The sequence below is a fragment of the Mixophyes fleayi genome, chromosome 2, assembly GCF_038048845.1.
Source record: "Mixophyes fleayi isolate aMixFle1 chromosome 2, aMixFle1.hap1, whole genome shotgun sequence".
NCBI lineage: Eukaryota > Metazoa > Chordata > Amphibia > Anura > Limnodynastidae > Mixophyes > Mixophyes fleayi.
Genome location: NC_134403.1, coordinates 111,641,749 through 111,657,436, shown reverse-complemented (window position 1 = coordinate 111,657,436; position 15,688 = coordinate 111,641,749). Strand labels below are relative to the sequence as shown.

The 15,688-nt window shown below is 35.2% G+C and overlaps 1 protein-coding gene across 1 annotated transcript in view; it reads right to left on the bottom strand.

Moving 5' to 3' along the window:
- The window catches only part of PIBF1 (progesterone immunomodulatory binding factor 1), a 168,708-nt gene that overhangs the window by 141,043 nt on the left and 11,977 nt on the right, over window positions 1-15,688 (bottom strand). The window contains exons 5-7 of the mRNA XM_075199822.1: window positions 11,917-12,036; window positions 8,375-8,508; window positions 5,803-5,911 (exon numbers count right to left, since the gene is read on the bottom strand). Of these exons, the coding sequence (XP_075055923.1) occupies window positions 5,803-5,911; window positions 8,375-8,508; window positions 11,917-12,036 (363 nt within the window). The remainder of the gene's footprint in view (window positions 1-5,802; window positions 5,912-8,374; window positions 8,509-11,916; window positions 12,037-15,688) is intronic.

Sequence of the window (15,688 nt, the reverse complement as noted above, 5' to 3'; positions counted from 1 at the left end):
GTCAGTACCCAAAACATGGGTTACCATGCTATAGTGGACTGCTATGTAATTAAATATTTGCCATATTTTAATATATTATTTTATATATTCTCATTTACTCTGAGTACTAAAAATAACATCTGAAAGTGGACATGTTTTTTAACTGTTGCATGCAAAATAAGTATGTGTTCTCTTCACAGTTCAGTAAACCTTTGAATACTGGTTTGCAAAACTGACCCTACATAAAATGATAGTACCTGGACTAAGTTAAAAGCATGCATTTGTTCTGAAGAGTGCCTGGAGGAAAACAATACATAAGGCATATATTGAGCATATTCAGTATTCTGATTAGACGCAATGGGCCCTATTCTTTAAGGTAAGTAAGTCAAATAAAGGAGTACCTTTTTCTCCTGGACAAACCATGTTACAATGCAAGGGGTGCAAATGAGTTTATTATTTTGCACATAAGTTAAATACTGGTTGCTTTTCATGTAGCAAACAAATACTTGATAGCTTTACTTTTACACTGAAATGTAAAGTTGATCTAGAACACGCCCTACCCCAACTATAAAACCTGTCCCCACATTTTAAATTTACCCTCCAATGCAACATGATTTTTCCAAGGTATAAAGTTACTATTTATTTTTTTTTTCCTTTCCATAGTGAATCAGGCCCAATATGTTTTCTGGTACCATAAGGTTCGGTTTTGAGGTATAAAGTTACTATTTATTTTTTTTCCTTTCCATAGTGAATCAGGCCCAATATGTTTTCTGGTACCATAAGGTTCAGTTTTGAGGGTTGCCGTTTTTAATCTTTAAAAATGACCTTAGAGATGCCTTAGAAACAGTGTTGGAATGGTGTACAATTGGGCCCCACTGGAGGAACTTACAATGGTGGCCCACGCTCGCTTTAAAAATATAAAATATGAAAACATAAGAGGATTTGTACAGGAAGAGAAAGAAAATCCGCAGTTTTCCACAGGCAGAGTGATAGAAGGGGATAATTTATGGGGAATATAGCATTTAGGGATGCACTATGTATACAATTTTATTTTGTTGTTCTTGAAATACCATAAAGGATATTAATTCTCGTGCCTTAATAAATGTATTCTTGTTTGACAGCTGCAGTAAGTATAAGCAACTGGAATTGTCTTTATCTTTTAATGTGGTAACATGTGACCTAGATAATTTTATTATTTTGTTCCCCAGTTATTTACTTTGGTTTATAATATGCCTGCAAAATGAATTAGAAGTCCTAGTATGATTTTATAATATTTTATTCCCAAAACACAAAGGAATATGGCTTTTACTATTACAAATGCAGCACAAAATAATATTTGCAAACTCTTTTAGAAAATAAGATTCCTTAAGGTTCAGTATTTTTTGGGAAGGAAGTGCTGCAATGCCGTGACACTAAATAGACCTAAACCTAACTTACCTCTACGACTGAAGTTAAATAAAAGGGTCTGAAGCCAACATTTATATTTTCCAAACTGCATGAAACCCCAGGAAGCCCTTTCAATTTGAATGATATAACATAACAAAAAAACATACAAAGTATCATAACCCTAACTGAATAAGTATTTTACATTTCAATACATAATCTTAAGAAAACATAAGATCGTCAACTTCCAAATCTACCCTATGTATTAACTTCCAAAATCTATTAACAAAAACATTCAATAAATACAATTTTCAAGTAACAATGTATATAAAATTGCAAATATTTGCTGAAGTGTCATGCAATACTTAAAGTTCATATAATCATCATGACAAATCTAAACCAGCAAGGATTCAACAAATAAATACATACCAAATATATCAGAAGCAAAGATTTCTTAAAGCATCCACTCTACTAACATTATTTTGTTACACACAAATATTTACATTTGGATAGTAAAAGTATATAGCTCTACCGGGGGAAAGGGAAAAAAAAGCACATATTCAGCCATTTCAAATAGAATAATACAGACATTGCAGTTTTATTTTCTTAGGTGAAAATTTTGAATAAAGGGAAATAAACCCATCTGATAAAAAGTGGCTGAAGAATATAGTGTATAATACTGTATAAGTGTAAATATACTGTATAATCTTCAACATTTCATCGGAAGATCTGCTCCAGTACTTTAGTTGGCAGTACAAAACTATAGCTATTAGAAACAAAATCTGAACTGCTTTAAACCAAATTTTAATGGATGTATATAACAGTTATGCAGTAATAGATCGGATAATATACTGAATACATGGACTTGAAACATAAGAAATACATGCCTCTGCATTGGCTGGAGAAAATAAAACATCAGAGAATATCCTGGGAGTACATGTGCTCCTGGGATTTATCAAACTCTAATTTAAAGTACTGTACAGCAAACAAATAGATATGAATAAAGCTAGAATGACATGTACAGGAAAGCTCTGGCTATATTAAAGGATAATTCCGCCCAAAACTGAAAATTCAGTTCTGCATAGAATATCTGTTTTACCCCATTCCAGCAAATCCCTAGATCTCTCCAGTGCGTATGTCGCAGGTCGCCTCACTGTCTAAAAAACCAGATGGGTCAGCAGTGGTGAGGAGAGTCCAGACATGTCTTCTGCACTCTCCATGCTCCAGCCTTTCTCCAGAAGGAACTGCGCCGGCTGGTGATTCGCAGGAAAGGTAATGTTTATATTGTAATAATTTCTGAGAGCAGTAATACCAACAGCTAAAATCTGAAAGATATTTTTCCTCTTCCATCCTCCTTGGCAGCCGTTACAGTAGGTTAGTCCACTTTTAACTTTAGGTAGAGACAAGAAAAGTAAAAACGCCAGCAGTTATCATATAGTGCAGCTCCTCTTCTTCCCTTCCTGCCTCTATCTGAAGTTAGAGAAGACAAGTAGTAGTTTATTGTCTTTTAGTGTTTAAGGACTGTAAGTGGTAGCAAACGCGGTACAAGAAAAGATATTTAAAAATTAACATTTTAAAAATGTTGCATGTAGGTGCGCCGTGTCCAAGGTTAAAGGATGGCAATATAAAGGACCAGGCAGCATGACCTTACAACAGCTACTACAGCATTCCCTGTTCCATAAAGGCACAGCTGTGACCACAAACAGAGCACAGGAGCATTGCCAGCAGGAAGAGCACCTATTCTGGGTAAGCCCCTAAAGTTGGGGTGCTTATTGTTTTCTGGATTATTGTCAGTTAACTGTTTAGTAATACTCTCCTATATCAGTACTCTTGCAGAGCGTGTGAAGAGGAAGAAAGAAGGTAAAGACTATCAGCACCGAGTCTGTGGAGCCTGCATTAAGCCATTATCTCCTCATTATGATGGGATCTTTAGGGGCATATTCAATTAGCTTTCCGATTCGTGGTAACGCGCATTACCGCGAAAAGTGCGCGTTCTTGTCGGTATTACGGTACCGCATTAACGCGGATTTTCGTACGCAACCCTATGGGCTGCGAACGAAAATCCACGTTATTGCGGTAACGTGTATTACGTTTCGCGGCTGTTCCGGTGCGTTACCACGATTTTAAAAGCTAATTGAATATGCCCCTTAGTGTGCAACATGTATTCCCAATGCTCAAGGAAACAAACCCCAGCCACCTGAACAATGTAAAGAATTGATGGCCTGGATGACTGAAGAGGATTTATATGCTATGTAGGGGGTGAAGAGAATAATTTCCCAGATAAGTATGGAATTAAGAGCACAGGGGCTCCCATTCAGAATTGGACTCTCTAAATTATATGGATGAACCCCCAAGTAGTAAATCAGGGGTGAAAAATGAAGAGCGCAGACTATTTAATGTGGAGATTCTAATCGGGCACATATATAAATCTACGGAGATAAATTTACCTCTCCTAATGTGGTGTCCACTTTTCATATCAGTCATCAATCATACTGCCATCTTTTTGTTCACATGTAGATGATAATAACTACATACATTTGATTTTGTCTGAGCAATCTCTGTGTAATTATTTAGAAAAGAGGGATTTTGCAGCACAAAACAACTTTGTGAACCCAACTGGACCTAGTAATGGATGTGCCCCATCCAAACAGACCATCTATAGATGGATCCGAGAAGTCATTGTACAGGCATAGAAGAGAAATAGCTGTAAGGTGCCATAAGTCCTGTAGGTTCACTTAACAAGAGCAGCCGGATGATCATCTATTCATACCTTTCCCAGACTTTATATATTGGATGTGATGTCATCTGGTGATGCACAGTTTAGTAGACATATTCTCCACACAGCTACTTAAATAAAATTGTCTTTTATTATGCAGCATATATGGCTGACCTGATCTTTGTTTTTCAGGGGAAAAACAAAGATCAAAGATACAGGGGAAGAGCAGGAGCTGCACTATATACTGCATGGGGGCGTTTCTAATTTCCTGTCTCTACCTAAAGCTAGAAGGGATTAAGCCTTTATAAAGGCTGCCATGGAGTATATCGAGGAAAAGGAATTACCGGAAAGTTTAATTTGCATCTTTTTTTCGTTACAGGCTGTATTTTCAGTTGAGCTATCTAGAATAACACACCATGTATTTAATGTGGATTTGGTTATGAGCAGATCACAGGAGGATGCAACATATAATATGCTATCGTAGGACATAATGAGGACAAAAAAGTCATGTTTTATGCTTTTAAATATAGGGTACTGAATGTTGTTATTTTTACCATATTCATCTTTCAAATTAATGGCTTTCTCTACTCATTGATTTGGAATGACTGCATGTAAGAGTCAACTTTGTCCATAAGAGAGCAGCTACAGTACGTCTCACTTCGTGATATTTCGTCCTCTACTCACTCATGTAGCTGGGCTCCTGCTACCTGGACTATACACAAATACTATCCATTAAAAAATGATAAAACAATACAATTGGCTTTTGTTTGCAGCGCAGTGAAAAGTGACAGGCTATTGAAACTATTGAAATCTAACGGTAAAAAAACAGCTGCAGCATCAACAATATAACACCAAAAAAGTAAACCTATTATTATAATGTCCTTAGAATGAATTATGTTCAAAAACTACTTCTTTACAACATGTAAAGGTTTTTGTCAGCCTGCATAAAGAGTCACCATTAAGTGTGGAATTAGATAACAGAATCAATAACTGGAAAGCACAGGACACGGCTGCACAAGGTACAAGTCATTAATTTGTATGACTGATTTGATTGAAATTTACTTCTCAATACTTTAAACATAGATTGTTATTAGTCACAGAGCTTTCAGTTTATCTGGGAGTGTGGCCTGCGTTTAAAGCAGCACTAACCACACAAGGAAGTATTTCTTTCTTATTGTTGGCGACTACATTATTTCCCAAATATTTTCTCAAAGGCATTCCCAGTGGTGCTGGACCTGGAATCACAGATTATGCTTTCCAACAAACAAAGAGGGGCATGGAAGATAATGGTGTATTAAAATACAGGCTTGTTAACCCACTTAGGGGTGACACACTGCAGCAACCGAACGGTCATTCTAAGGGCGGAATCACTACTTTGTGACTTGTTATACTGAAGGAGAAGGCTCCTCTACTGTCACATGAGCATCTTGCTTGCTGAAGCACTATAACGTTACATGGAGCAGTATATCCTCAACTCCCTGAAAACAGTGTTCTGTCTCTACAGTTTGCATTGGGATAGAAAATTACAATGTACATTTTTCCTTTATTAAACCAACCATCATGCAATAGAAGATATAGATCTGCAGATGGACACTGAATCATAATGAAAGCTCCTTGAAGGCTTTATCTAGCCCAGAGAGCTGCCAGCTGGACAGCCCTGCTGATATTTTAATGTAAAGTATTCTGGAATTATCTGTTTGCTTTGGTCATATTTTTGCACTTACTTCTTGAGCTAAATCATGTTTCTCCTTTGATTTTGTCTTGTGTGAGACATCCACTATTTCAAAATTTCTTCTGAGACCTAACAACTCATGTTCCAGTGCATCTCGTTCACTATTACAAAAAAAAGGGAAACAAATAAAACCAAAATTTAACATGAGACCATTTGGAACCAAACAACATATTAAATCCAGTGTACGAACCACCTTAATAATATAACTGGAAATAAGTATATTTGTCCTGCATAATAGTTATAACATACGTATGCGTATACGTATTCTCAGTTATTTTCATACCGCTAGAAGGAAGGTGCATCTTCTCTATCTTTCATCACTCTTGAGTACGGCTACAGTCTGAGTAGTTGGTATTGTTGGGCTATGCTTTGCCATTTTTGCCCTACATCAGAACCACTTCAGACAGTTTAAGTATTGTGGAATTCTAAACAAAAACAAAATACTCAGGTCCTTTCCTCCTAAAGTCACAGTGAACAGTCAAGGAAATAATAAACAATGCATAAACATCCAATAACTTAGATATGCATTTAATAATACTGATTGCTAAAAGTTTATAGCTGAAACAAAGTAACTTCTGAGAATTGAGACCAGAGCCAAAGCTATGTATAAAAAAGCATAGACAAATTACAATAATATGAAGACCTACAGGCGCTTATAAATATTCTTTCTAAATAAATAATAAAGATAATACTTAAATTTGGTGATGACCACCCTCCAATTCTTATTTCTCACAAGTATTCATGTGATCATGGAACAGAGAAAAAAAGGACAATATAGTGTAATACAGTCCAATTAATATATATAACAAAAAATAAAAAATAAATAATAAAAAATAAAAAATAAATAAATAGTTCAATAGACACAGAAGATCTTCTCTTATATGTAGACACCCCCTATGGTGGGGTACTCACAAGAGTCAGATGAAATATGGGCTCATCAAAAGGTAACTTGTCTTTTCTTTTCATATAGTCTCCATCCATGGGATATTTCCATTAACACGAATTTTAGATGTTTCACCAGCATAAAAAAAGAAATAAAATATCTCTAGTGTGATATTGCTTGGATAAAAATTTATTCATATAATCACAGAGATATATAGTATAAAAACAAAGTATATCTACTCATACCAGATAGATGAAATATTCAGGCAGTTGGTAAAGGTTCCAAAGTTTCCAAACTGGTTCCCATGCAGAGTACACCAAAACATAAACATCCATTCAGTGTAAGAGATATTAAAATCAGCAATATACAAGCTCCAACATGTTTCGACCTGAACTGGTCTTTTTCAAGGTGCAAAAGATGTTGGTGTACTCTGCATGGGAACCAGTTTGGAAACTTTGTGGAACCTTTACCAACTGCCTGAATATTTCATCTATCTGGTATGAGTAGATATACTTTGTTTTTATACTATATATCTCTGTGATTATATGAATAAATTTTTATCCAAGCAATATCACACTAGAGATATTTTATTTCTTTTTTTATGCTGGTGAAACATCTAAAATTCGTGTTAATGGAAATATCCCATGGATGGAGACTATATGAAAAGAAAAGACAAGTTACCTTTTGATGAGCCCATATTTCATCTGACTCTTGTGAGTACCCCACCATAGGGGGTGTCTACATATAAGAGAAGATCTTCTGTGTCTATTGAACTATTTATTTATTTTTTATTATTTATTTTTTATTTTTTGTTATATATATTAATTGGACTGTATTACACTATATTGTCCTTTTTTTCTCTGTTCCATGATCACATGAATACTTGTGAGAAATAAGAATCGGAGGGTGGTCATCACCAAATTTAAGTATTATCTTTATTATTTATTTAGAAAGAATATTTATAAGCGCCTGTAGGTCTTCATATTATTGTAATTTGTCTATGAATTGTTGGGAAGTTGTGTATATTCCCTTTGAATTCCAGCGGGCGGCTGTTAAAAGTGAAGCGCTATTTGGATTTCACATTCCGTTTTTATATTGTATAAAAAAGCATGTATTATAAGAAGATCATAGAAGGGAGTCGCATAAAACCGTTAAAATGCACAATAAATAAAATATTTCTCATTAATATCAACAAGAACATGGTTTAAATAAATTAAATTAAAATAAATTCAATTTAAAAAAAAAAAAAAAAACTTTAAAATCCCCCAAAAATTATTTTGACATGACCAGTTATTTTAGTTAGTTTATTTCCCATTGTTCTGAGTACTCTATTAGGTCCATAATCTATGTGGTTTTTTTTGCTTTTAAATAATGCAAAAAATTAACACAAAAGCGCATAAAAAAATTGCGATTCCTTTTACAATGGCGACTACATCAATAGAGCAGCACAGTAGAGGGCTACAAGATATCACAGAGCTTATGAGGCACATGCTAACATACTGAACTATACTGCAACAAACCTCACGTTACACAAAGCCTAAAATGCCTGGTCAATGGGGAAAACAGCTTGCACAAAATTACATACACACTATACATTGTAAAATAGATATCTCTCACACTGCCAACCCAATTTCAATATGTCATTTATAGAAAATAAAAACATGGATACATAAATGCTAACCTTTTCACTTTATCATAAGTTTCTATCTTATAGTCCCCTTGGTGAATTAGCTGCTTCGTGTCAGCCAGTTGCAATGTCAACCGCTGGCATCTGGTATCCAGTTCCGAGCGACATCTCCTCTCCTCTTCATAACTCTGTCATAAAAGTAACAATTTCTTATTTTCACCAGACTTATAGAAGTATTACAACGCTTCCTATGGATGATGATACCAACATGAAGAGTACATTCCAATTTGCATCCGGGCTTTCAAAGCCGCTGATATTGGGCAGATGTAGCTCCAAATGGTGGCTGGGCTGCATGAATGGTGTATATGCCATTTAAATGTTAGAAGATCCAAAATTTGAATAAGAAGCATTCAACTAGAAAGCGAAGCAACCAATTATTGCAGTTAAGCAGTTGGTCCCCTTGAGAAAGAAAATCCTTTCAAATATACTTGAATTTGATAAATGCAGCCCATAAAAAGTAGACATATACCGTAAACATAAAGATCTTGTTTAAATTAGTTACAATGTCATAATATTATAGAAGCATTAAAGAAGACAAAGACAACTATGTACTAGCAGGATTATTTTTACACTTGTCCATAAATATCCAATCAGCAGGCCAAATATATAATTGCATTAATGCAAAAAATCCCTTTGAATGTTACAGGTATTTGTTGTTGCGAGTGTATGAAATATTTATAAAATACACCCCGCATACCTGGTAAAAGTGACCTTTTAATTCAAAAGAAAAAAAGCTATATATAACAAAATACACGCACATACTTCAAAACATCTGTAAGAATTTTAAAAACATGCTCTGCTAGACTTATCGTTTTGCAGTTTCAATGTTCAAAAGGCAAATATTGACAAAGTCAAAAGTCAATATTACCCACCAAAAGAAATAAATCAGAACATTTACCAAAACAGAAGTAGACTAACAACATCTAGAGGAACTACTTTGCAATGATAAAATACTGCAATTCTAGAGAAAATACAGAATTTTAAATAGAATATCCTCACAAAAAAAACCCAGAAGATCAAAGTAACAAGAACATGTGTAACACAGGAAAAATAACTACCTGCCCAACGTTAGCATGTTTAAACGCAGCTGAAGAACAACTATTATCATCAAAATATGGAATCCTTTTATTACACACTGTCCCACAAAGTTGCATCAAACCCTGGTTATTTTAGTAAACAGTTATATATAAAAAAGAAAAGCCTAATACAGACAGCAGTTTTAACCCTGCAGTGTATTGCATTGATCTTGTGAAGCTGGATCTGATGCAATGGCAAGACTAACTCAAGTTAAAGGACATATTTAAATAAAGCTAAATAGACCTACTGGTAAGAACTTTCGCCAGTATAATAGAGTGGAAATAGACCAGACAAGGGAGAGGAAATTGAAACAACCTCCATCTTCTCACCTGGATGAGCCCCAGTTACTAGATTGTGTTTCTCTTTCTACCTTCTGTATAGGTTTAAGCCTCTGGTTAATCAGGCTGGCTAACAGTCAGTGGTCCGCGTGCTGCATGCTTCTTTGCCAGTAAATGGTAATCAATAGGGTGGCCTTGTATAGTGTCTAGGTATTAATGACTATGGGATTTGCACTTTCCTGTTGGACATTTATGTTTTGCTCTAAATAGACATATTCCACAAGAAGCTCTAAAGTTTTTAATTAAGAGACATAAAAAAAACCTCATTAGGGTAGCTAATTTGCATTAAACATAGCTACTTATCTAAGGAACGTTTTTTTTACATAAACTTTAACTAATGCTTGAGAGCTACTTAAATAATCAGTTGTGCTGCATGTGTAAAACTTTTTAAGTAATGTCATGTGTAGAATTGTTCAGAAAAAATGTCAGTTTAAAGCAAAGAATCAGTTCTGCATGTGGGGAAAACTAATATCCCCTGCATTCTCCTCGATTACTATATGATAGCGCTCAATGAGAAGAAGTGAGATGTCTCAATGCAGCAATCAGCTCATTAGCTGAAGAACCATCATCATCAAAACATGGAATCCTGTTATTACACACTGTCCCACAAAGTTGCATTAAACCCTGGTTATTTTAGTAAAAATCTATATGTAAAAAAGAAATGTATATGTTCTGTGACCGCTGACATCACATGTCCCTGTTTGCGCCCTGGATGCCCAGGTGACCAGCGTTATGAAGAGCTGAAGTTCCATACGGAGCACTATTTCTCCAGTCTTGCTCAACTGAGATCTACAGAGAGGAATGATGTGCGGTCATTTTTTGAGTGCAAAGCTCAAATCCATTAACCTTGGCACTAAATACATCTGGCCTAGAGGAGGCTGATCAATACCCTCTGAGCAGAGTGTCATGCTCTGCTGCATACACAGCATGTGGTAATCAATGGCCATGATGAAGAGGGGCTGGTGAAGGGGTTAAACAATAAAAGGTGACTTTTTAGTATTAAGAAAACCTTAAAGGCATTAATGACCTATTAGGGACTCACTAAATTCAATATTAGAGTTTACAACATTTGAGCATTTGGTAACTTTTAATTTTAAATTATGTCCTGATTACATCTTATACAGTTTTCTGGTTACAGAAAATACAATTATACATTAAAATTAAACACATGCTTATTATATAAAATGATACGTTTTTTGTCAAATATAAAGTGACTGGATTGTTTACTGAAGTTAAGAACCATTAGCAGACTTCTGGAAGTGAATCTAAGGTGATAAGTAATGTGTGCTATAGTGGTGAGAAATCTGGACAGTTTTATCTTTGTTTCAAACAACAGAGGTGCCATTTTGGATGTTGGTAAAACCATACTGCCTTGTATGGGGAGAAATTAAGGTGTATAGACAAATTTAGATTGGGGAGGAGTGTGTCCTTGCTCAACTCTAAATCACATTGTAAAAAAAAATATGCACAATATTGTGTGTTACTTGCAAAAGCAGGTAGTATTTTTTCCTGCATACAGAAAGAAATTGCATTTACAACCCTTGAATCGCAACATATTTTGTCCATTATCTTTTAGCTTTGTTTGTAACTTTAAATGAGGCACTAGGTGTTTAGCTAGACACAAACTAGGATCTAACTGATGAACAGTAGTGAAACCAAATTAGTGTTCGAGTACCTATACTTGAGCATGTCTAGTGTTACCGTGGAATGGATAGGGCAGAAAGCCAATTGAAATCAACATAAAAATGAGTGAGAGAGAGGTGGGAGAGGGAGAGGGTAAAAGTAGTACATTTAAATGTAATGCTAGTTTGGTGTAAAGTAGTTGCAATATTATATTATTAATCACAATTTAGTCAGATGACACCTATGTTTTTCTTTACAATTCATTTCATTAAAAAACAATGAATCCTTGCAACACTGCACTGCAACACTTTGTAGTCACAGTTTCTATTATTGTCAATATTTGATTAAAATTCTAAAATATTTATGCTGAAAGCATACTTGTATTCTGTTGACGTTTGCTAGTTTTATAGTTAAATAATAAATCATAGTGTATACTGTTTATTTTAAGAAGTCTTATCATTAGTTGTTCATATCCATTGTGAACAATTGTTAACACACCTCCATTAAATTCTTATGTTGCTGTTTGTATCCATTCAGCTCGCCAGATTGTTGCTCATTCTTTATCTGAAGTTCACTTAATTTATTCTTCAGTGGCTGTACCACCTCATAGAAGCAAACCTAAAATGTGGATTAAAAAATGAATCATTGCTTTGGGATATAACAGTATGAAATGGTTTTAAACTAATCATTTAATCTGTGCAGTTATGAATAAGAGTTTACATCATTTACTTACTCATTCACCTTTGAAAACAAATTTTTGTTTTTTACAGTATATATAGAGACTTATAAGAGTGTTTGATAAAAAAAAAAAAAGTGGCAACATATTTTACAGTTGTACAACACGCGCAAGATCATTTCTATCCCTGTAAAACAAATTCAGTGATATAATGTAATCCCCAATGAAAGAAAATAAAACCCATACAAATGGCTAACTAATAAAAAAAATGCAGTGCTACTTTTTTACCTCTCTTACCCTTTATAACACCATCCTCATTTATCACAATCTATGTTCTCTGCATAAAACTATATTAATTCCATTGTATGCAATGCCTGTGTAAGATGAACATTTAAAGCAAACCCACTGTTGATCACAGGAGTTATGATTAATGTTTCCAATTATGTTATCAGTGCTATGATAAGTTATGATAAAGAATCTACACATGATAGATCACTAGCACAGATTGATAAGAATGGTGTTGGGATGGCAAGGGACTACCAAGAGTAAAAGGTAACAGCTATTGTTACTAGAATGTAATAGAGTATATGATTGTTCTCCTGTTGCCCAAGTCATATCTCTTCTCTTACTGTCTTACTTGTTGTTGTTATGTTGGTTACTAGTGAGGTGATACATTTTTAAAACCACTAGGTTTTTACTTTTTTAACAAGAAGCTGAAAATACTTTTCAATTTTCCAGGTCTTCCTAAGGCTGAGTACAAACTACAGTGTTTTCAGCCTATTATTGGGCCAATCACCCAATAAACGACCGTTCAGCCAGATACTGCATTAGTGTGTTTATGATGAACGATAGTCATCCTAAAGCACCATCATTTGTTTTGACTGTTCAGCAGAACTATAAATCTCGCTCAGCTATGGAACAACATCCTTCCAATCCTGTACTGTGCATGCACCCACAATCAGAATCTCCATAGGGTTTACAGAGTCATGATCTTTTCAGCCAACGGTTATGACAGTTGAAGAGCACAGATCTGAAGGTAAATCTTTTTTTTTTTCTTCATTCATTAGTAAAATCGTTTTTGATAACACTTTTGTCACAAAATTCTGTAGTGTGTACCGAGCCTTACTCACTGTTCTATTTGCAAAACTGACTGCTGTGCCCAAACGTATTGCATGGTTCAATCAAAATCCAATGACATTGGACATCATTTTGATTGGGCCAGGAAGGAAGCCCTGTCATTGTGTGACTGGAAGCATTGTGCCCCTGCAATAAACTATTTGGCCTGCCCATTTATCCACTTGACCTGTACAATTTAGTCATCCCATACATGGATAAACTGCAAACAGATTCAGACATGGATAACAACTGTTTCACAGAGATGCCAGAGAAGAATGATGGGGAATTAATGGGAGGTGCCCAGAAAATCCCAAGATTAAAAACAGTTTAGGGATGTTTTACATTTGTTGTTGTTTAAACCCAAACATGAGAATTGACTGCATAATAAAAATCTACAACCCTTTTTTCATTCCAATTAAAACTTTGTGTCTATAAAAGAGAAAAGGATACACATGATTTATCAAGCCAATAGTTCATAGTTTATTCTAGTTTACCTTATAGGACCAGTAACATAAAGGATAGGTCAGGTGCAACTCCTTAGATGATGAGAACACTCTCCTTATCATCACCTGACATATCCTGCACCACATCTGTTTTTTTGGGCCCTACAAAGACACTGCTGCGATACAAATAAGATCTACAAAATTCTTTATATGAATGGAGAATTATGCTTTCTGAAAAACCCATTTAATCTGCAATTGAGTAAGCACCTAAGGGGGTTTCCCCTGTGATTTGTTACCACAAGTGGTGATAGATGTGTTTTTTGGTTTGATTTTGAAAGTAAGCACATTCACAAAGGGCGTGTGGTGTCAAATCATTGTATAGATCACTGGTTTGATTTGTTACTGAATTATACAGATTAGTATATTTGTGTTATAATTGACCTTATTGATAAATACTACACTATATACATGTTTTGTCATGTAGATAGATGGATATATATCCAGTGGTTGAAGTGGGTCGGTATAAGCTGGTATGATATACAGGCACTTCTGAGCAGCACCAATGCTCTACAAGCAGGCGCTCTGCTTGTAGGACACATGAGATTAGGATTACAGATACTGAGGCAGCAGTTAAGTTAATGGGGATCTTGTCTTTTGTTGGGGGTAGCAAGGATGCAGGGAGCGCAGTGCCGCTGGAAGAATAGGGAGAATGCACAAGTTAATGTGTTAATCAGCTGGGGTGGGACAGAGCTCCAAGCGCAGTAGTTGGACTTGATTTTCTAATTGTCACAATGCTCCATCCTGCGCGTACAACTGAAGATAAATGCCAACAGGTCGGGAAGGGCCTCTACCAGTGCTCAGGGCCGGGGCTGCGAGTTTTAGATGAAATTAAAGATGGGAAAATGGCAACGACTGAAGGACAGACTATTGAAGAAAGAATGGGTCCAACTCCTCAAAACCGATCTGCTACTGAAACCTCAAGTAGGAATATAATTAGACGGACGTTCTAGTCCTGAGCCAGTTCATCAGCTCGGATGCACAGGTTGACTGGATTATTTGCTGAGGAGCAGAAAAAGATGGAATTCTTTGTGAAGATGGCTCATCGAGCCAGTAAGAGATCTGCCAGGCTCAGTGCTGCCTTCTAGCTGTTGCGTTACTTGGTACTACAATAAAGGAACAGTAACACAAAATAACATTGACAGCACGAATCTCAGTAGGACATTGTTCTGGAAAATGTTATGGAGATCTAAGTGCTGGTAAAAAGTGTTACTTCCTATGTTTCAGGATATTTCTTATTAATTGCACAGGTATTTCTAGCATTAAATAATAAAGTGAATTGTAGTAAATATTCATACTTTATCATTATGGTCTCAATATATCAACTCATTGACACAAACCAGTAATAGACAATTCCAGCTACACTAGTCATATAGTATTGTATAAATTGAGACGCTATTGACAGACGCTCTTGTGGCCTACAGTCTGGGCCTTCTGTTTACCTATGTGCTTCTAGTATATTACATAGTGTTAAAATACATCTAAAATTATTTTTACACTATCAAAATCTAAAGTTCATCTGACATAGACGAGTGTTTCACAAATTAGTTTTGTTGCAGCTTAGGGTACTGATAATATATCAATGCTATTATTGGTTACAGGTCAGTCTAGCCAATTCTAATGCTCTCGCTGCCTAGAGGTCAGTACAGGCATATGAACATTCTCATGCTACAATTCAGTTTTCGGCCTACAAAAAAATACAATAGATGCTTAACTACAGTAAAAGATGTCTAAAAAAGCTCATAAAAAAAAATAAGGTATAAGTGTGTAATTTTACAGACTATGACATGTGTCATGCAGAAATAAAATTGCCATCTACATTAATTTTATATTTTTAAATTAAAGAAGACATGTTACCTCCAGAAGTCCTAACACTGTAGAACACTACATGCCTATATGTATACTACATGCATACTGCTATTGATGGCACTTTTTAGTTTGACTAGACATTAAATAACAATGAACTACATTAAACCGT